Source organism: Sminthopsis crassicaudata, chromosome 4 (assembly GCF_048593235.1).
Source record: "Sminthopsis crassicaudata isolate SCR6 chromosome 4, ASM4859323v1, whole genome shotgun sequence".
NCBI classification, from domain to species: Eukaryota; Metazoa; Chordata; class Mammalia; order Dasyuromorphia; family Dasyuridae; genus Sminthopsis; species Sminthopsis crassicaudata.
Genome location: NC_133620.1, coordinates 1587263 through 1608131, shown reverse-complemented (window position 1 = coordinate 1608131; position 20869 = coordinate 1587263). Strand labels below are relative to the sequence as shown.

Sequence of the window (20869 nt, the reverse complement as noted above, 5' to 3'; positions counted from 1 at the left end):
AACCCCCATTTTAGCCTTTCCTCTGGACCCCCTTCCCTCAACGGGCCTTTTTTGTCTCACTGAAATCCTCTGCCTTGCCTCCTGATGTCCTGGATTTAAACTCCTGTTTACCTGGAATAGGTAGTTTAAAATACCTGGTATTTAATCCAAATAACTGGCTCGGTCTTTTCCCGACTACCTGCTCACCCGCTGTTTGTCTGGTATCCCCTCAATCCCTCTTCCTGGAAAGTCAGACCAGGAAAGGGAGAGAACCATCATGCAAAGCTTCCGCAGATTTGTGGCTTTGTCCTCTGGGCAGCATCAGAGCCTGCCTCCTCCATCTCCATGGTGACCAGCTGTTCCATCTTTCTGCTCCCCCTTCTCTGCTTCCTGGGGACGCCAGGCCAGGGCCTCTGCCCTGGCTGAGCCTCTGGCCATGGGGCTGCCTGCTTTGTTTCTTTAGGTGCTGAAGGATTTCAACATAGCTGACCGATAAATAAAAATATTTATTCCGATTGGCCCAGAAACATCCATAACGGAAAGTTTCAAAAAGGGGGGAATCCGTTTTTTTTTTTTTTGTTTTTTTTTTTTTTTAATTTTTATTTTATTTTATAATTATAACATTTTTTGACAGTACATATGCATGGGTAATTTTTTACAACATTATCCCTTGCACTTACTTCTATTCAGATTTTTTCCCTTCCTCCCCCAAACCCCTCCCCCAGATGGCAAGCAGTCTTATATATGTTAAATATATTACAGTATAATTTAGATACAATATATGTGTGTAGAACCGAATTTTTTGTTGCACAGGAAGAATTGGATTCAGAAGGTAAAAATAACAGTTTACATTCATTTCCCATTGTTCCTTTTCTGGATGTAGCTGGTTCTTTCCATCATTAATCAATTGGAATTGGATTAGCTCTTCTCTATGTTGAAGAAATCCACTTCCATCAGCATACATCCTCGTACAGTATCATTGTTGAAGTGTATGATGATCTTCTGGTTCTGCTCGTTTCACTCAGCAAGGGGGGTCTGTTTTATCTCCTCCCCTTCCTCAGGTGAATTGACTTTCTTTGACTAACAAATTACTGAACCTGGGACCTAAAAAGTGGAAGGCATCCTGCCCAGATGAACATTTGCTTCAGAGAGGTTGGGGAAGGGGGATTATAGCGGTCCTCTTAAGGAGGGTGGGGGAGACACATAGTCAAAGACACAGGACACAAGGGATTTCTAAGGAACAATTTCCATGAATCAGAAGTAAAGTAAAGAAGTAAAAAGAAATTTAAAAATCAGAAGTACAATGAAGAGAAGGATTGCTTGTCACTGTCCCCAAGGTGCAGCCTGGATTTCTTCTGCAGGGACATGAGTCATTTGGAAATTTCTGCATGAAAGGTGATGACCTATGGGATGAAATGGTCCTTGTAAGAAAAACCTGAAACTTCCTGATAATAAAATCCTTTAGGGACCTCTGGCTTCCAGCTGGGGAGCTGGGAGAGGGATGGCTTAAAGGGCATTCAAATCGTGTCTCCCATATTTACTATCTCTGGATCCTGAGAAAGTCTCCCTTGGTTCCTCTGTGAGCCTGTAAAATTGTAAAACCTCCCAGGGTGCTTAGGGGCATCAAACAGAGCAACATGGAAAACAGTTTGCAAATCTGAAAGTCCAATGGGAACGTGGGATATTAAAAACATTTACGTGTACATATAAATGCACAATATGTCTGCCTGTGTGCTCTACATGTGCACAACAGGCATTTTGAGCGCCCAGCACATTGTTATGTGTATGCATACATGCTCAGATACATGCATACATATACATACATATATGGAAAGAATACATATATACTTATAAATATGCACATACTGTGTACACATGTATATGTATAAAATACTCACGTACTGTGTACACACATAAGTAGAGAGGAGGCTGTGAGCTAGGGAAGGCTGACAGATCCACCTGGCAGTGACTGCCACGTACCCACACAAGCGTATACATTGCGATGACTCATGGGTAGGTTTGTGCACAGGGAATTCTCAGTTTAGCAACTTCTCTGCCCGCAAACATCGCCCCGGGAAGAGTAGGGCCGGCTGGCTAAACCCCGGGGCAAAGACTGGAGTTTGAAGACTGGAGTTTCCAGTTGGGGAGCTGGGAGAGGAATGGCTTAAAGAGCATTAGAGCCGTAGGAACTGCATTCGAATCCTGTCTCCCATATTTACTATCTATGGAATCCTGAGAAAGTGTCCCTTGGTTCCTCTGTGAGCCTGCAAAATTGTACGTTTGTGCCTGAGTGCCCTTAGGGATGCGCACCGGCAAGCCGACCCATGCCTCTGAGCCCCGGTTTCCTTCTCTGTAGAAAGGAGAGACTGGAACTAGAGGGAGTCCAGGGCCCTTGCAGCCCATGAGCTCTGAGCCTCTGAAAATGAGAGACTTAGAAAGTTGCCGGGCATTGAGAGATGGAGTTTTATCCAGCTCACCCCTGCTGCCACTTAGGGGTTTGCTGACCCCAAGGACAGCTGGTGATATGGAAAACACACACACACACACACACACACACACACACACACACACACACACACACAGGTTCTTACAAGGTGCTAAATACGTACTTAACAATTCTCCAGCTCAGGGTTCACATCTTTAGTTCACACCTTTAAAAGGAGTTTACACCTTTAGACTTCTGAAAGGGAGTTTACACCTTTGAAAGGGAGTTTACACCTTTAGACTTCTGAAAGGCAGTTTACACCTTTGAAAGGGAGTTTACACCTTTGAAAGGGAGTTTACACCTTTGAAAGGAGTTTACACCTTTGAAAGGGAGTTTACACCTTTGAAAGGGAGTATACACCTTTAAAAGGAGCAAGTTCATTGGCTGTAATTCTCACACGCCCATTCTCTGGGAGTATAAAAGGAGAAGACAGTCTCGAAAGAGTCAGTCTGCTGAAGGTGAAGGAGAAGACTTCTCCCACTCTTGGAGCAGAGTCTGATTCCCCCACTCTAGGAGAGTCAGATTCCAAGATTCCATTCTCACGTCTACCTTGGCTCTGGCTGGAGCCTCCAGAAGCCTCTCAAGAAACCTGCGCCCAGAGAAAAGGATTCACACAGAAAAGAAGCCTCCTCCCAGAGAAGGACATTACATTTTGGTGTGCCTCGTCGCCTTTGTGTGAGTCCAGCGGCGGGAGGCGGCGGCTGTGGCGGTCCCACTGGCTGGTGGGCAAGAGGGGAGTCCGGACAGTTGCATCTGGTGCGGGAGCCGGAGTGCCACCATGGGCAAGAAGCGGAAAAGTTGCGTTGTGATCCACTCGGACATGGAGGACAGCAGCAGTGACGAGAACCTGGATCAGGAGCTCTTGTCCCTAGCCAAACGGAAACGTAGTGACTCCGAGGAGAAGGAGCAACCTGTTAGTCAGCCTGCAGCTGCTTCGGACTCTGAAACATCAGACAGTGATGATGAGTGCACAGTTGGAGGTTCAAAAAATAAGAAAACACGAAAAACTGGGAAGATAGAGAAGAAGGGAACCAGGAAAAAACAGACAGACAAAGCTGCTTCCGCAGGTAGCTCTGACAAAGACAGCTCAGCTGAGAGTTCAGGCGCTGAAGAAGGTGAAGTGTCTGACTCCGACAGTACCAGTTCCTCCTCCACCGACAGTACCAGTTCCTCCTCCACCGACAGTACCAGTTCCTCCTCCACCGACAGTAACAGTTCCTCCTCCACCGACAGTAACAGTTCCTCCTGCAGCTCAGATTCAGATTCTTCTTCTGAGGATGAGGAATTCCATGATGGATATGGAGAAGACCTCATGGGAGATGAAGAAGATAGGGCCCGTTTAGAACAAATGACAGAGAAGGAGAGAGAGCAGGAATTGTTTAACAGGATAGAAAAGAGAGAGGTGCTGAAGAGAAGGTTTGAAATTAAGAAGAAATTAAAAACAGCCAAGAAGAAAGAAAAAAAGGAAAAACAAGAAGAAGAACAAGAGAAGAAAAAACTTACACAGAATCAAGAGTCCCAGGTCATGTCCCATAATAAGGAGCGGCATTCCAAGCAGAATGAAAAACTAGACAAAAAATCTCAAGCCATGGAAGAACTGAAAGCAGAGAGAGAAAAACGGAAGAAGAGAACAATTGAGGTGCTTGCCAAAAAACAATCATTGAAAACTAGTGAAGTTTACTCTGATGACGATAAGTCCAGTGAGAAGACAGATGGTTCATCTAGGATGACATCATCTGATGAAGAAGAGGAAAAGGAAGAGGTTCCTCCAAAATCCCAGCCAGTTTCTCTGCCTGAAGAGTTGAACCGAGCGCGGTTATCCCGGCACAAGCTGGAACAGTGGTGTCACATGCCGTTCTTTGCTAAGACAGTCACAGGATGTTTTGTGCGGATTGGCATTGGGAACCACAACAGTAAACCTGTCTATCGGGTTGCTGAAATCACCGGCGTGGTAGAAACAGCCAAGGTTTATCAGTTGGGTGGCACTAGGACAAATAAAGGATTGCAGTTGAGGCATGGCAATGACCAGCGAGTATTCCGCTTGGAGTTTGTCTCAAACCAAGAGTTCACAGAAAGTGAATTTAGGAAATGGAAAGAAGCGATGTTTTCTGCTGGCCTGCAGCTCCCTACCTTGGATGAAATCAACGAGAAGGAAGCGTCCATTAAAGACGCTTTGAATTATAAATTCAGTGATCGGGACATCGAAGAGATTGTAAAAGAGAAAGAGAGATTCAGAAAAGCTCCACCCAACTATGCCATGAAAAAAACGCAGCTTCTGAAGGAGAAAGCCATGGCAGAAGATTTGGGAGACCAAGGCAAAGCGAAACAAATCCAAGATCAACTGAATGAATTGGAGAAAAGGGCAGAGGCCATAGATCGGCAACGGACAAAGAATATTTCTGCCATCAGTTACATCAACCAACGAAATCGGGAGTGGAACATTGTTGAGGCTGAGAAAGCCCGTGTGGCTGAAAGTCACAACATGAAAAATCAACAGATGGACCCCTTCATTAGGAGGCACTGCAAACCAACTATTGTCTCCAATTCCAGAGACCCTGCTGTTCAAGCTGCCATCGTGGCTCAGCTGAACGCACAATATGGCTCGGGGGCATTACCAGATGCTCCAAAGGAGAAGAACAAGCCTCAAGAAAAGGACAAGTCAGCCAGTGACCTCTCAGAGGACCTGTTCAAAGTGCATGATTTTGATGTGAACATCGACTTGCAAATCCCCAGTTCAGAATCAAAGACACTGGCCATCACTTCAAAGGCTCCCCCAGCCAAGGGTGGTGCCCCAAAAAGATCTCTGAATTTAGAAGAATATAAGAAACAACGCGGACTTATGTGAGCAAGCCCAGCCTGCTGCTTCCGACCCTGCATGCGCCACGAGGATGTTCCTCTTCTCCTCTTCTCCCTCGGTTTGCCCTCTTTGGGCTGGAGCAGCAGGGGTGCTGGGAAGAGACTCTTTAAACTGCCAGTCATCTGTAACATAAACCATTTACTGTATAGATCTGCCTCATCCGCCCATTCTCCCTCCCCTCCTGCTGCCCCACACCTGTGTGGAGTCTAGCTCTCTTGGGTTTTGTCCATGTCTATTTCAGTTTGCATTTTGCTTGTTTTTTTTTTTTTTTTTATTTTGTGATCATTCTCTATACAATTACTTTTTAAAAATTTTGACAAAGATTCACACCTTTTGTAAATAGTTCCCACAAGCCCCTGGAATACCCCCAAGCCCATTCTCTGGGAGGATAAAAGGAGAAGTCTGGTGAAGGTCAAGGAAAAGACTTCCCACACTCTTGGAGCAGTCTGATGCCCACACTCTAGGAGATTCCGAGTCCAGATTTCATTCTCAAGTCTCTGACTCTGGTCGGAGGCTCCAGAAGCCTCCCAAGAAACCTAGTCACAGAGAAAAGGATTAAAGGATTTACAGAAAAGAAACCTCCTCCCAGAGAAGGATTATAATTAAGAGATGACAGGACATTACACTCACCAAAAAATAAATAAATAGATAGATAGATAGATAGATAGATAGATAGATAGATAGATAGATAAATAAATAAATAAATGAATAAATGAATGAATGAATGAATGAATAAATAAATAAATAAATAAACAAATAAATAAATAAATGAATAAATAAATAAATAAATAAATGAACAAATAAATAAATAAATAAATGGATGGATGGATGGATGGATGAATGAATGAATGAATGAATGAATGAATGAATGAATGAATAAATAAATAAATAAATAAATAAATAAATAAATAAATAAATAAATAAATAAATAAATAAATAAATAAATAAGTAAGTAAATAAATAAATATATGGATGGATGGATGGATGGATGGATGGATGAATGGATGGATGAATGAATGAATGAATGAATGAATGAATGAATGAACAAACAAACAAATAAATAAATAAATAAATAAATAAATAAATGGATGTATATATATATATATATAAATAAATAAATGAGCATTCAAACAAACAAATAAAAATAAAAAAAAAATAAAAAATCATCCTTTAATATGGGGTCAGGGGGACCAGGAAAGGAAGACCAATCCCCTCTTTGTGTCTTTGTGTCTTTGTGTCTGCCTCTCTCTGTATGGCTTTGGCACTGAACAGGTGCTTAATAAACATTGATTGAAATGTGCACGTGGATTGTATCTGTCACATGGACATGTATGAACACAAATGCAGATAGATACAGGTGTAACCATACACATGCTGCCATCTTGCCCAGTAGAATGCAAGCTCACTGAAGGCAGGAGACTTTGCTCCTATATGTATTCCCGGTGCCAGGGCAATGCCTGGCTCAGCCCCTACTTAGTATATCACTGTTGATTCATCTTTACCATTAGGGAAGTTTTTTTTTTTTTGTTTGTTTGTTTGTTGTTTTGTTTTGTTTTGTTTTGTTTTTTCCCAGCTTGAAAAAAGAGGTTCTTTTTCAATGTGTAATGACATATCGGGGTATGGGTATATTTTTGAAAACAAAAACATCTATCAGATTTTACCTGACAAGTGACAAAACCTACAGAGAAACTCTTTCCTCTTGGCCCAGGCAAGATGGTATCTCTGCTGCAAATTATAGTGCAGTGGGAGGGTCAGGGCTTAGCGAAGGGACTTGTCCAGGGTCATACAGTTTTGGGCAGAACTTAAAGCAGGGTTTGGCTCCTAGGCCACCTGTGTAAAGTTGCTGCATACCCCCAATGCCAGACAAATAAGGACTGCAGTTCCCTTTGAAGGAGGGAGACATTTGCCCTTCACCATCTCCCCTTTCCTTCCTTTTGGCCATTCCTCCTCGAATCGGAGAATCAAGGAAAGCAACCTCCTTCCTGTCTTCATTGACCTTTATCATCAAGTAATTCATATAAATATTAATACTGACCACATGCCTGAGACCATCTCAGACACAGACACACACACACGCACACACACACACACACACACACACACACACACACACACACACTCAGGGTTTTCTGATCATTGACTGATATTGAGATGGAGAGATGTGTTCCACAGGAAAACCCGATTGCCAGATTTGAGACCCTGAGAAATAAGAGTTGGGAGGATGCTGAAACTGGAGAGGGCGGGGCCCAGAACTTTCAGGCTTGGGTTGGGTCAGTCACATCCTGTGTTTATAGATTGATTCATTCCATTTCAATGATCTTTTAAGTTGGGAAGAACTCCTCTGTACATTGAAGATCCAAAGCCAAAATGACAATTGTCTTTGTCCTCAAGGAGCTTCCATTCTTCTTGGGAAATTAACATTGAACTAATGACTGAATGTCTTAGGCCCTTGTTTTCCTTGTCTATAAATTGAGGAGGGAGTTGGAAGATTCAGGATCTGAGTTACTTTCCCTTCAGAAATCCAAAGATGGGGAGACTCTGGGAACTGCGCTCAAAAGAAGCTGGAATTTGATAATGCTATGTCTTTTGTGAAATACTTATTAGCAAATGATCCACTTTTTAACCAAATTAACATATTGATTTCTTGCTTGGTTCAACTGTTCATAACCTGGACGTTTATGAAAAGATAACACAGAGTGCAAATGGCTAAGATTATGAAGCTTCTTCCTTGCAAGCACACCACTTATTTGCCATGGTTACTAGAATAAATAAAAGATGAAATAAAACTGAAAAAGAGAATTTATTTCCATGTTCTCTTCTGTTTCCATCTTTGTATTTTGTTCTTGTCTAGACCTATCCCTTTATCAAAATGCATTCATTTTCAAGGTCCCTCAAGTCTGTAATTAAACAATTTTCACCTGATGAGTGACGTGAGGCATGAAATACCATGGGAACATATGGTTTTAGGTGATGCTTATCACACTTACTCTGATTAATGGGAATTATGTGTATAATCCCTTCTCCCCAAGTTTCACCTATACTAAGTTTAAAAATCAACATGCCACTGTTTGATTTGTGTAGTAACTGAATGTGTTTTTAACCAGCTCAAGGACTAAAAGGCATAAAGACTTCCTTTTAATCTCTATATTCTTAGCTGTCATAAATAGTAACAGTGATTCTCGAAAATGGATTTCAATGTCTTATCATCCACATTTTCATTGCTCTATAAACTACCTTTGTTTGTATTTTTTTCCCCTGATTTAGAATTCCCTTTCTAATTCTCTCTTCCCACAGTAGATCGAATTCCTACTCATCCTCCATGGCCCAGCTTAAAAAAAAAAAGCCTACCTTCACATACTGTTTATCAATAAGCTTTATCATTTTACTTTTATACAATAATTTCTCCTGTCTTTAATGTCTGCGTTAGTACCCTTGATATCTTAAAATCAGCCAGAGTCAGGATAAGCAAAAGTCTTTATTCTTGGTCTTTTGGGATCACCATCAGGGGATTAGATCTAGGAATCTATACATACTTCCTTTCTCTCTCTCCACCACTAAAGAATGATCCAGGTAGCCTACTCCATCCTCTGATCTCTTTCACACTTCTCTGTCTCCACCCACAGATCCAGGCAGCACAGAATAGTTGGGAGGGTCATTCTTCAAGCATGTTAATAGGGTATTGTCCAATTGGCAATTAGCCTCAAGTGCTTGGACTCAGTGCAACTCAGATTTTCAGCCCTTTACACCTGTCCAGAAAAAAAACAAAAAAGTAGAATTTCATGAGGCCTTTATCAAAGTAAGGTGCATTAATGAATGAATGAATGAATGCAATAAAAAAAATAATCCATTACTTTGAAACCATCTGCTCCTTAGTGTGAAAAGAAAGAGGGAACCCATCTATCTATCTATCTATCTATCTATCTATCTATCTATCTAGGACATTAAATTGTGTTTTCCCCTTGGCCTTTGCCCTTGAAGCCCAGTACTTTTAGTTCTAAGAGCATTTGTCTATCAGTTGCCTCTAACTCAGCTTGGAGTATGGTGACTATTGGCCCCCTGAGGTTGATATATTTTTATTTTTCTCTGATAGAGCTCTGGTTTTAGGGAGGAATTATGGATAGATTTCAAGTAGCGTGTGTCATACGAAAAGAAATGGAATATCTGAATATATTACAGTAATGGAGAAATAATGATACATTGTTGTGGGTTGGATGGAAAAAAGGATCTGGGAGAAAAGTGATGATTAAACCATTTCTCTGGAAAGGAGTCTATAGAGGCAATGGAATGTTAATAAGCTTCTCTATTCACTTTCTAAGAATTTTTTTTTCTTTAGTTATCCCCATTACTGTGGGTGTTAAGAGGAAAAGAATAGACAATGAGTGAGTTTCACTTATCACATGTTTAGAATCCAATGGCTTATTTTTATTTGTGACTTTCACTTTTCTTCCATGAACTGTTCCTACCCCCCCTCCATTTTCCTTTGCAAGAGTCTCAGATAAAACTGAGAAAAGCAATAGCATAGATTGTAATTCTTCCCTTCATCTTTTTGGGCTAACATTTTAATATTTAACATAATTTTTAAATATTTTATATCACTACTACTTTTGTATAAGCTTGTTATTCTGGACCTGCCACTGTAGTATTACAGAATGTATCCACACAACTGGGATATTAAATTAGATTTTGTTTAGTTGAAAATATATGGAAAGATGAGACTAAAAATAATAAAATGTTGCTAGAGTCCTGAACTGGATAATCTTCCCCTTTCATGTTATCTCTTTACTTGAGAGATGTTAGGGAGATCATTACTAAGAGGAGGTCATGTATTCAAAAAGCTGTAAAAATAGTAATTTTTTTGGGGAAAAAAACAGGTCTGAATTTAAGATGGCTATTATTTGCACCTTAACTATAGTAAATAATGATATATAGAGAAATTGCTAACTAAGTATTATCCTAACTCCATCACCATTTCTGATATTCTTCTCCTCTTTAAGCACTTTTCAATTAATTTTTTCTTCAATAACATTTTATTCCAATATTTTATCTTCAAGTTTATCAACTCCTTGAGGGCAGAGGCTACTTTCCTTTACATATTTTAACTTTATATTCCCAATGCCTGTCACATTACTATTATTAAGCAAATGGTAAGTGCTTGATGATTGCCTGTGAATTGAATTATCCATGGTTTCTCAAAGAAAGTATTGCCAGAAGTCTTCCCAAGGTGAGAGACTCCAGTCTGGGTTGGATGATGGATTATGGGTCTTTTTTATCTGGGGATCCGTCTAGCCTGTGCCAGTTCCTAAAGGATTATTGCCGGTTATAGCTATTTTTTTTAGCTATTTCTTAAAATTCTGAAAGTCTACCAATAAAATAGAGTCTCTTCCACTGGACTGTAAGGCTACTTGAGAAAAGCAATTATGTTTTATTTATTTATGTTTTTTTATTTTATATGAAGATTATGGATTTAAAGTGGGTAGGGGCCTTCAGTCCTCCTAGTTGACAGGAGATCCAGACCTTGAAAAGGATAAAAGACTTTTCAAAAGATATGCAATAATTGGACCTCCAAGCCAGTGTCATTTCTATTATACCAAACATTATGTTGTTAAATAATAGGCATTTCATAAATGCTAAAGTTGAAATAAATATGAAGGCATAAAGAGTTTATGATTTAAGTCTGTGGAATTGACTTGGTAAAACCACTGAAGGAATTTAAATATTCTTTGCTTTATATTATGCTAATGATAAGAAATTTGCTTTGTTAAGCAATTAAGTAGTTAGAAGAAAACCATGTTCAGTGGTTTGCTCAGTCGATATACTGTCTTGTATTTCTGAATTGTCATGTCTAATATCGATTTTTATCTTCTACTTCCTTGTAGAAGCCAGTATATAAAATTGATTTGTGGTCAGAAATTATTTATTAATGGATACAGTCAATAAACATGTATTAAGCACCTACTATGTTCAAGGCAATCTACTAACTATTGATGATAAAAAGAAAAGTCAAAGAGGACTCTGGCCTCAAGGAACTTACAGTCAAATGGAGACATGGCAAGGACCAAAGGCCTTTAGAATCTGAATTGGGAAAATTTGAGAGTTGCTTTCCAAGAGCTATTAACTTAAGATGAAGCATGAGAATAAACTGTTATTGCAAGAAAATTTGGTATTTGAAAAATCTTTAAACAGCTGAAGGATATCAGGAATATTGGTTGAATTAGGAATATTGTTATTGTTCAGTTGTGTCCAACTCTTTCTGATCCCATTTGGGGCTTACCTGTCAAAGATACTAAAGTGGTTGGTTTGTCATTTCTTTCTTCATCTCATTTTACAAATGAGGAAACTGAGGCAAACAGGTGTGTGACTTGCTCAGGGACCCACAGTGAGGACGTATCTGAGGCCAGATTTGAAGTCCTGATTCCAGACCTGGCTCTTTATCCACTGTCACCCAGCTGCCCAAATTAAAAATATTTTAATTATCAATTTATATATCTATCATTATATTATATTTAATAGAATAATCATCTTGAATTCAAACTTGTTTTTCTGAAATGTCACTATTTCTTGAATATTAAATGCAACATCTCTTTGTAATGACTTCACAAACTTCCCTAGGCAAGACAATAATGGGAGTCATCCCAGACAAGAAACAGATGCTTATGATCATCTTTCCAACAAGGGTTTGTCCAAGTGTTTAAGCCAGAGCCCCTTAGTTGAAACCTACTGTATGACTTTGAACAAGTCACTTAGTGTTTCTGAATCTGTTTTCTTAGTTATCAAATGAAAATATTAGGCAGAATAATTTCTGAAACCCTACACAGGATGAGTCTATGATTGTTTTTGTGGCTCTGATTTTTTTAAGGATTTCCCCACAGAAAACACTATTTTTTGTATGTTTTTTTTTGTTTTTTTTGTTTGTTTGTTTGTTTGTTTTTGTTTTTTTTTCTGAAGCAATTGGAGTCACACAGCTAGGAAATGTTAAGTGTTTGTGGCCAGATTTGAACTCTGGGTAGTTCTTTTCCCACTCCACTGCACCAACTAGCTGTCCAATGCTATTTACTCTTTAGGTCAGACTTGAACAATTAAGCCATTTTGTGTATGTTCTCTCTCTGAGACCTGGTAGACCAATGCATGTTGAGAAGAGATGGCCATTTTTCCATTTAAAGCAAGGTCAGGACATGCTAACATTTTCAATGGGAACTAAAAGTATTTGGAGCTAAAATTTTATGATTTTAACTTTGCAGGAAAAATGGGTGGTGTCTTTAGTTACCCTAACCCCCAGTTGAATTACTAAGATTTGATTTGAAAGATTCATTTTTAGTTCTATTTTATACAGAATTGTAAAATTAGAGGGTTGGCTTTGGAATCTTGAAAATTTAAGATCAAATGCAACTTCTTACACTTAACTCTGTTCTGGGGAAAATGACTTCATTGCACCATTACTCCAACAAGAACCTCTGATGACTCCTTGTGTATATTAAAAATAGTCAATGATTTCTGTCAGTGAAGGGAGTTTTTATGTTGGGCATTTGCCTTATTCAGGAAATCATCGATCCTTCACATGTTTACATTGTTATTGTTCAGTTATTTCTGATGTATTTGGGATTTCCTTTTTTAGTTCATTTAATAGATGAGGAAAGTGTGACAAACAGCAATTAAGTGACAAGCCTGGATCGCACAGTTAATAGGTTTCTGAGTCCAGATTTGAACTCATGGAAGTGGTAACTTCCCACTTCTAAGCCATGGCTCTATTCACAGTTGCTCTTCAGTATTCTTAGCTATTCACAGTAAGAATGTCTTAAACCATGTCCCATGTTGTATAAGTGTTATTTATGTATTTAGCTAAATCTATGGAATTATAGCTAATGAAACATTCTCTCGTCTATTTCTCATCTTCCAAGATAATCCATATTTATCCTATTGTTCATTTTGATAGTCTGCTGTGAAATACATACATTACTTTTCAAAGGGCATGCAGGATCTTGTACTTCCACCAGATATTTAGGGTCATAATTTCACCTAATAAAATCTCTGCCAAGTTCTTTTCCTGCCGATATTTCCATTGGCACTGTAGTCTAGCAATCACTTGATTCATTGTAACCTACTTTTGAGAAGATGAAGGATTAGTTCCTTCTCTAATGATATTTCATTTAGATCATTGTATACAGACCTAATAAGAATAGCAATTCTTACCTGAAAAATTGGTTCCTTGAAGGAGCTGCATAAATCAAGCTTGAACTTCTCACAGTTCTAATTTTCAGAGGTTATTTGTTACCCAGTAGCTAAGCCTCTCTTACTGACACAATGACAGGATGGGGGAGATTTTAGTGTATATATCTTAATGATCCTTTTTGCTTTTGATGAAGTGGGAATACTGAAAATTCTAATGATACTCCATTCACAATTGTGTCTAAAGATTTATCCAAAATTCAAAACCTCAAGGTAGAAAATCCATCTTTCTCATCTACTGTGGCTCTGGGTCATTCTCCTCATTCTTTTTCAAGGAACTTGATGAGTTTCTTGTTCTAAATGTGCTTCTGTCTTCTTTAGTCAAAATTTTATTTGAGTTTTCCATTTGGGGCAATAGGAAAAATCCATAACTTGTCATTCTAAAGATATAACCCAATCATCTGAGAAATCTAAATCTTATCATTCAGTTCCACTTTTCCTGCTGTTTCTGAACTCATTTGGCTTCGGAGTATGATATCAGATACCTGAAAGTGGGCTATCTTTCAAGTATTTTAAACTAACATCTCCAATCTTATCTATTGAAATTGTCTCCAAAATAATGAACTATACTTAATAACAAAGAAGTCTAGAGTTGGATAGATTTGGGCAGTGACATTTTTCCTCTCTATGTAATGTGTTCATTTCACTGTTACATTAAGTTTTCAGGACTTGAGCACATCTCTATTTTTAGAGAATTAAAGAATTAGGGGGGCAGCTAGGTGGCGCTGTGGATAGAGCACCAGCCCTGAATTCAGGAGGACCAGAGTTCAAATCTAATCTCAGACACTTAACACTTCCTAGCTGTGTGACCCTGGGCAAGTCACTTAACCCAACCTCTGGGGAGGGAAGGAGAAAATTAAAGACTTAGGGCTAATAATAATTATGATATTATTATTATAATGCTTAACAGGTTCTATCAAACTGGAAATAACTGTACTATTGCCCCAATAATATAAAAATATATTTTCAGAGGAAAAAAGAAAACTAGTTAATTGCAGAAAGGTCCATCAGAGAATAGGCTAGACACTTAGTAATATATTGATTTTAGTAATATGGTAATTAATTATTTTGGCCACAGCAAGCAGTAGAAAAAAAAAAAAAAGGAATAACTGAAACAAATGGACATTACTCTTTTAGAGCTCCTTCTCCTTTTTCCAATGATAATAGCTAAATAGCAAGAAATGAGGTAGAGGGATTTAAGATTTACAGTTTCTAGACCATCAATAAACATTAATTTGAGTGTAACTATATATGAGATCTCTGTCCATTGACAAATGACTTGTTGACAAATGTTGCTGGGAAATGGATGTGAATCATATCTATCTTGGCATTCTTACTATAAATAAAGTCAGGAGAAAATCATTTTGACCCAACAGAAAGATGGCTCACAGGTATTCCTTGGAGAGATGATAAGAGGGAGTTGGTGAGTCAGTTTTGCTGCAGGCTTAGAGGTAATAAGCAACATTATTTAATTGGCTATTTAGTCATCATTTATTGTGATATTAATGATACATATTTACAAAGAAAAAAAAAAGGTCACCATGAAAATAATTGCTGTTTAAACATTAAAACCAGTTATTAAAGATAAAGTAGGAGGAAAAGTCTACAGAAAATAGCTCTTATTCTTTAATTATAAAAATCAAATCATCATCCAACTTAGGAAAAAATCATGAAGCTAGAGACTTGGTCCTTACCAAATTTATTTATTGACATATGTACATTATACATTATTTACATAATTGCAGCTGGGCTCTCACAACCAAAAGGCAATCATTTTGCATCTTCCTAATTGACTCATTTTCTCACACACACAATAGAAGGTCTTTGGAAGCTTTTTGTCTCCTAGAACCTCCCATGGCTTCCCCTCCCACTCCCCTCTCAATGAAAAATGGCCTCATACGAAAACAATAACACTATTTGCCAAATGCTTTGTCTCTTTCCCTCCTCACTTAATAAGCTCAACTTTCTACTTTATCTCCTCCTTGACTCCTATTTCAAATGAAAAGATAATCTTTTTTTTTTCCTTTCTAATGCAATCTTAACCCTAATTTTCTAGTTACACATATGGTCTGATTTCATTCTGTCTTTTTTCTGGCAGATCTCTGCCTCTGTAGATCTTATTTTTACAAATCTTTAATGTTAATTTATCTTTTGGCCTAAGAACTGCTTTCCTGCTATCTAGAGATGTCCACATGTGCCAGCTCTATCCATCCCCTACCTTTCCATTCTCAAGAAATTCTCACTTTATTTCTACTTTCCCAATGGCTACCATCATATATTTTACCTTCATTTTGTTACTCAACTCTTGAGAAGGCTAACTTCAGTTAGTTCCTTGACTTTCTTTACTCTGACTCATTTCTTTTTAACTCTTTAGAGTCTGGGCTTCCAATGTCATTATTCAACTGCCATTTTTCTTTAAAAAGTTAGCAATGAATAATTAATGTGCAACAAGAAAATGGTATTTACACACATATATTGTATCTAGGTTATATTGTAGCACATGTAAAATGTATGGGATTACCTGCCATCGGGGGAGGGAATGGAGGGAGGGAGGGGATAATTTGGAAAAATGAATAAAAAAAAAGTTAGCAATGATTTAATAGACAAATAGAATGATTTTTCCTCCATTTTCATCTTTCTTGACTTCTCCATTGCATTCGATACTTATCAATCATCTTCTCCTTCATAATCACTTCTCTATTTTCATGACACTGCTCTCTTCTAGTTCTTTCCCTGATATCTAACTGCTCTTCTCACTGTCCTTCCTTTATTGAATCTTCACTTATGTTGCAGCTACTAACCAGAGGGGTCTTCAAAGCTCTGTATCAGGCTCCCCTTCCCTTCATCCTGATAATATTTCCCTCGGTGATCCTATCAGCTGCCATGGATTCTGCTGATTGTTCTCAGATCAATCTAGCTCTAACCTCTTTCCTGATTTCAGTCTTGTATTTCCAATTGGCATCTATACATCTAGAACATGGTTCAAGTTTGCCTCAACTACTTCTTAATTGTGGGAATTTGCATAAGTAAGTTATCCTCTCTCTCTGCTTCAGTTTTCACATCTTTAACATCAAGATAATAATGCAGCTATCTCCCAGATTGGCAGTGAGAATCAAATGAGCTAACATATATAAACAGCTGCCTCAAGCACATGAACAAACCAGAACTCTTTATCATCCTTGGCATGGCCACCAAACCTTCTCTTTTAATTTCCCTATTACTGTGGAGGATAATATCATCCTCCCAGCCCTCCAGATTTACCAAACAGGTACAAGCTTTAACCTTGAACTTTCTGGCATCCTCATAACCAGTCTGTTGCCAAGGCTTTTCAATTCTACCTTTATGGCATGTCTCACATATGCCCCTTTTTCTTCTTGAAAACTGCTACTATTTTGGTAGAAACCTTCATCATTTCTCCCCTAATCTAGCACACTACTCTACTTTACCTTTCCCCCTCTCTCAACCTGTTTTCTACTCTGTTGTGACCCTGGATCTCTTAGAATCAGCAGGAGTCAGGAGAAGCAAAAGTCTTTATTCTTGGTCTGTTGGGGTCAAGGTCAGGGGATTAGATCTAGCAATCCCCACACTTCCTTCCTCTCTCTCCTGACCTGGAGAATGAATCAATCTCCTCCTCCTACTCCACCCACTGATCTCACTTCCTCTTCTTTGTCCACACCCACCAATCTAGCCACCACAGAATACTTAAGTAGGGTCATCCTCCAAACACGTGGCAATAGAGAATTGTCTAATTAATGATTAGCCTCACATGCTCAATTATCCAAATGCATCTGCTCAGTTCTAGCCCGCTACACTACTCGATTGTTAAACTATCTTTCTAAAGTGAATATGCCCTTCCCTATTCAAAAAAGTTCAGTGGATCCCAATGATCTCCCAAATCCAATATGAAATCTTCTATTTAGTTTTAAAAACCTCCATAACCAGCCCCTCCCCTTTCTTTCCACTTTTGTCAAATCTTACTGACCTCATGGGGCAGCTAGGTGGCTCAGTGGATAGAGCACCAGCCCTGAATTCAGGAGGACCCGAGTTCAAATCGGGTCTCAGACACTTAACACTTCCTAGCTGTGTGACCCTGGGCAAGTCACTTAACCCCAGACTCAAAAAAAAAAAAAAAAAAAAATCTTACTGACCTCAACATACAATAACATCCATTCACACTGGCCATCTTGCTTTTCCTAATATGGCATTCCAATTGTGATCAATGAATTTCCAATGGTCTTTCCTCTCACACCCGGGCTACTCTCTCTAGTTATCGCCACCTTCGGGTTTTCCTAGCTTCTTTCAACTGAAACCTAGAATCTCATCTTCTGCATTAAGATGTTCCCAATCTCCCTTAATTTCAAGGTCTTCCCTTTGTGATTCTCTCTAAATTATGCTTCATCTATCTTCTTAGTGCCTTGTTATTTGCATGGGTCTTTCCTATTAGGCCGGAAGATCTTCAAGGGAAAAGACTTTTATGTTTTCTTTGGATCCTCAACACTTTTCCCATCACAGAATCATATAAATAGAAGACATTTAATAAATGTTTTTGACTGACTGATTTCAAAGGAGAAGAAATATATAAGAAAGTATGGTGCAGGGAGAAGGAATAGGAAAGGTCACACAGAGCTTTAACAGAACCTTCACACTCTACATCATGAGCATTTTCTTAGGAGAAAAAATAATTAGTAGGCATTGGGCATGGTGAGCCCCAAATGATACCCTAAGGAATTAGACAGGTAATATTTTTATAGTCAAGGGAAGACTTATTAGTCATGAAGGAGTTATCCTTGAGTCAGCCTCCCTGGGTATAATCAAAGCACTGACTCATCAGAGCTAATATCAGAATTAGTAAATAAAAAAAGAGAATAATGAGAAAAAATAAAGATATGAGAAAAAAAAGTGTCTGCTGAAACTTAATTCAGAACTATTTAAAGACATAATTAAAAAGATTAATTGAGGTATAGAGAACAAATGTCTTTGACATTTAATATGAACATTTATTTAAAAGTTTGACCACTTAAAATTTATTGCCTCCCCCCCTCCAAATCCCTTCATCACTAAATGAGTGATTTGGCACACAGGGAGGGAGGGAGGGAGAGAGAGAGAGAGAGAGAGAGAGAGAGAGAGAGAGAGAGAGAGAGAGAGAGAGAGAGAGAGAGAGGAGAGAGAGAGAGAGAGAGAGAGAAAATGCTACAGTAAGCAACACTGGGTAAGAAAAATAAAATCAGTTTGAGGAAATTGTGGCAAGATGTCCTACTGAGCAGAAGCATACCAAGGATGTTCAAGGAGGAAAATGAAACTGAGTTCTAAAAGAAAACAAAAAATTCATTCTTTTTGATTGTTTTAGATCTTTGTATATGTTTTGTTATATACCTTATATAAGAGATAAAACTGTCGGTACAGATTTGTGCTGAAGGTGGTTCCAGTGTGAGGGTCTCAAAGAACTTAGAGAAACAACATTCTCACAAAAAGAAATGACCAAAACCATGGGAAATAACTGTTTCCTGATTAATAAAAACAACCCAGAGAAATCACTAACATTGATCTATATGTCTTCTCTACTAAGCAAAGAAAATCCTTATGGATTGGATAAATTCATAAATTGTGAATTTCTTGAGGATAGAGACTTCCTTCTTAGGGTCTAGTAGCTAGACATAACAGGTGCTCCCAAAATCTTTGTTGGATTGAATTATTTATTATCTGTGATGAACATTGGTAGAAACTATTCAATTATCTTTATGCTGTTTTGAAATACAAGGTAAAATGGGCCAAAGTTCCATGAAAGGATCAGTCTTGTTCCCTATGATTAAAGAATCAAACCAGATCTGTTAATTCATTTGCTCCTTCTGAGATCACACATAAGCTTTCTTTCCACAGAGCTGCAGATTCATTACATTTTTAGTTTACTTTCATGCTTCAGCATTAGAAAAGCCTGATTCAAGGCCTTTCCCACATACTTACTCCATGTGGGCTGCTGGAAAAATATTTTACCTCTGGTAGATTCAGCTGCCTTCTCTGTAAAATGACAGAGCAAAATTGTCTATCCAGGTTCATTTTTGAACATCTAATGGGATAATACATGTGAAGTGTCTTTGCAAACCTAAAAGCACTGTCCAAATCCTATTTCTAATGGAAATATAAACACGGATTACCTCAGTTGTTCTAGTACTTTCAATTGTTTATTTATTAGGAGAAACTCCACCGTGAATAAATGATTTTAGGCTAAGAAAACATGGATAGGTAGATTTAGACAAGAATTTATGTATATCCTCAGTCACTCACTGTGTGCCCCTTGGTAAATCAAATTATTCTCTGTCTTGGTTCCTTGATTTGTGAAATTGGGAAATAATAGCACCTACCTCTCAGGATTATAGTGAGACTCAAATGAGTTAACATGTATAAAGTACTTTTTAAGAGCTAAAGCACTATATAAATGCTAAATGATGATGATGATGATGATTTAAAATGATGAGGTTGGTCAACTAAGAAAAAAAAAATAAAAACTGATTCCTAGCAAATTTCCTAGCAAACTCCAGAAGCTCCCAATCAAATCCAGAATCAAATATTAAAAACCCCTATTTGGCAGTCAGAGTTCTTCATCATCTGGCCCTTTTCTATCTCTCCAGTCTTCTTTACCTTGCTCTCAATACATATTCTTTCACCTAATGACATAGGTTTCTTTTTTCTTTAATTATAACTTTTTATTGAGAGAATGTATGCCTGGGTAATTTTTTTTACAACATTATCTCTTTCACTCACTTCTGTTCAGACTTTTCCCTTCCTCCCTCCACCCCTCCCCTAGATGGCAGGTAGTCCCATACATGTTAATAGATTATAGTATATCCTAGATACAATATATGTGTGCAGAACTGAATTTCTTGTTACACAGGAAGATTGGATTCAGAAGATAAAAAATAACCTGGGAAGGAAACAAAAATGCTCACAGTTTACACTCATTTCCCAGTGTTCCTTTTCTGGGTGTAGCTGCTTCTGTCCATCATTGATCAATTAGAACTGAATTAGATCTTCTCTTTGTCAAAGATATCCACTTCCATCAGAATACATCTTCATACAGCATTGTTGGTGAAGTGTATAGTGATCCTCTGGTTCTGCTCATTTCACTCAGCATCAGTTCATGTAAGTCTTTCCAAGCCTCTCTGTATTCATCCTGCTGATGACATAGGTTTCTTGACTGTTCCATGAACAACACCTCTCTCTCTCTCTCTCTCTCTCTTCTCTCTCTCTCTCTCTCTCTCTCTCTCTCTCTCTCTCTCTCTCTCTCTCATTCCCAATTCTCTTCTTTTTATTCCTATCTCACCTCTCCT

General features: G+C 38.4%; 2 protein-coding genes across 2 annotated transcripts in view; both read left to right on the top strand.

Annotated features, from left to right (window-relative positions):
• Positions 1-20869, top strand: part of NEGR1 (neuronal growth regulator 1) — a 1167619-nt gene that overhangs the window by 220497 nt on the left and 926253 nt on the right. The gene's annotated exons all lie outside the window — the stretch shown is intronic.
• Positions 1014-6012, top strand: LOC141541485 (RNA polymerase-associated protein RTF1 homolog). The gene has a single exon (XM_074265585.1). It carries the CDS (start codon positions 3243-3245, stop codon positions 5307-5309), a length of 2067 nt encoding a protein of 688 aa, XP_074121686.1. The 5' UTR covers positions 1014-3242; the 3' UTR covers positions 5310-6012.

What these genes read in the sequence shown, in the direction of transcription:
- LOC141541485 (XM_074265585.1), top strand. Translation starts at nt 3,243, where the DNA reads ATGGGCAAGAAGCGGAAAAGTTGCGTTGTGATCCACTCGGACATGGAG.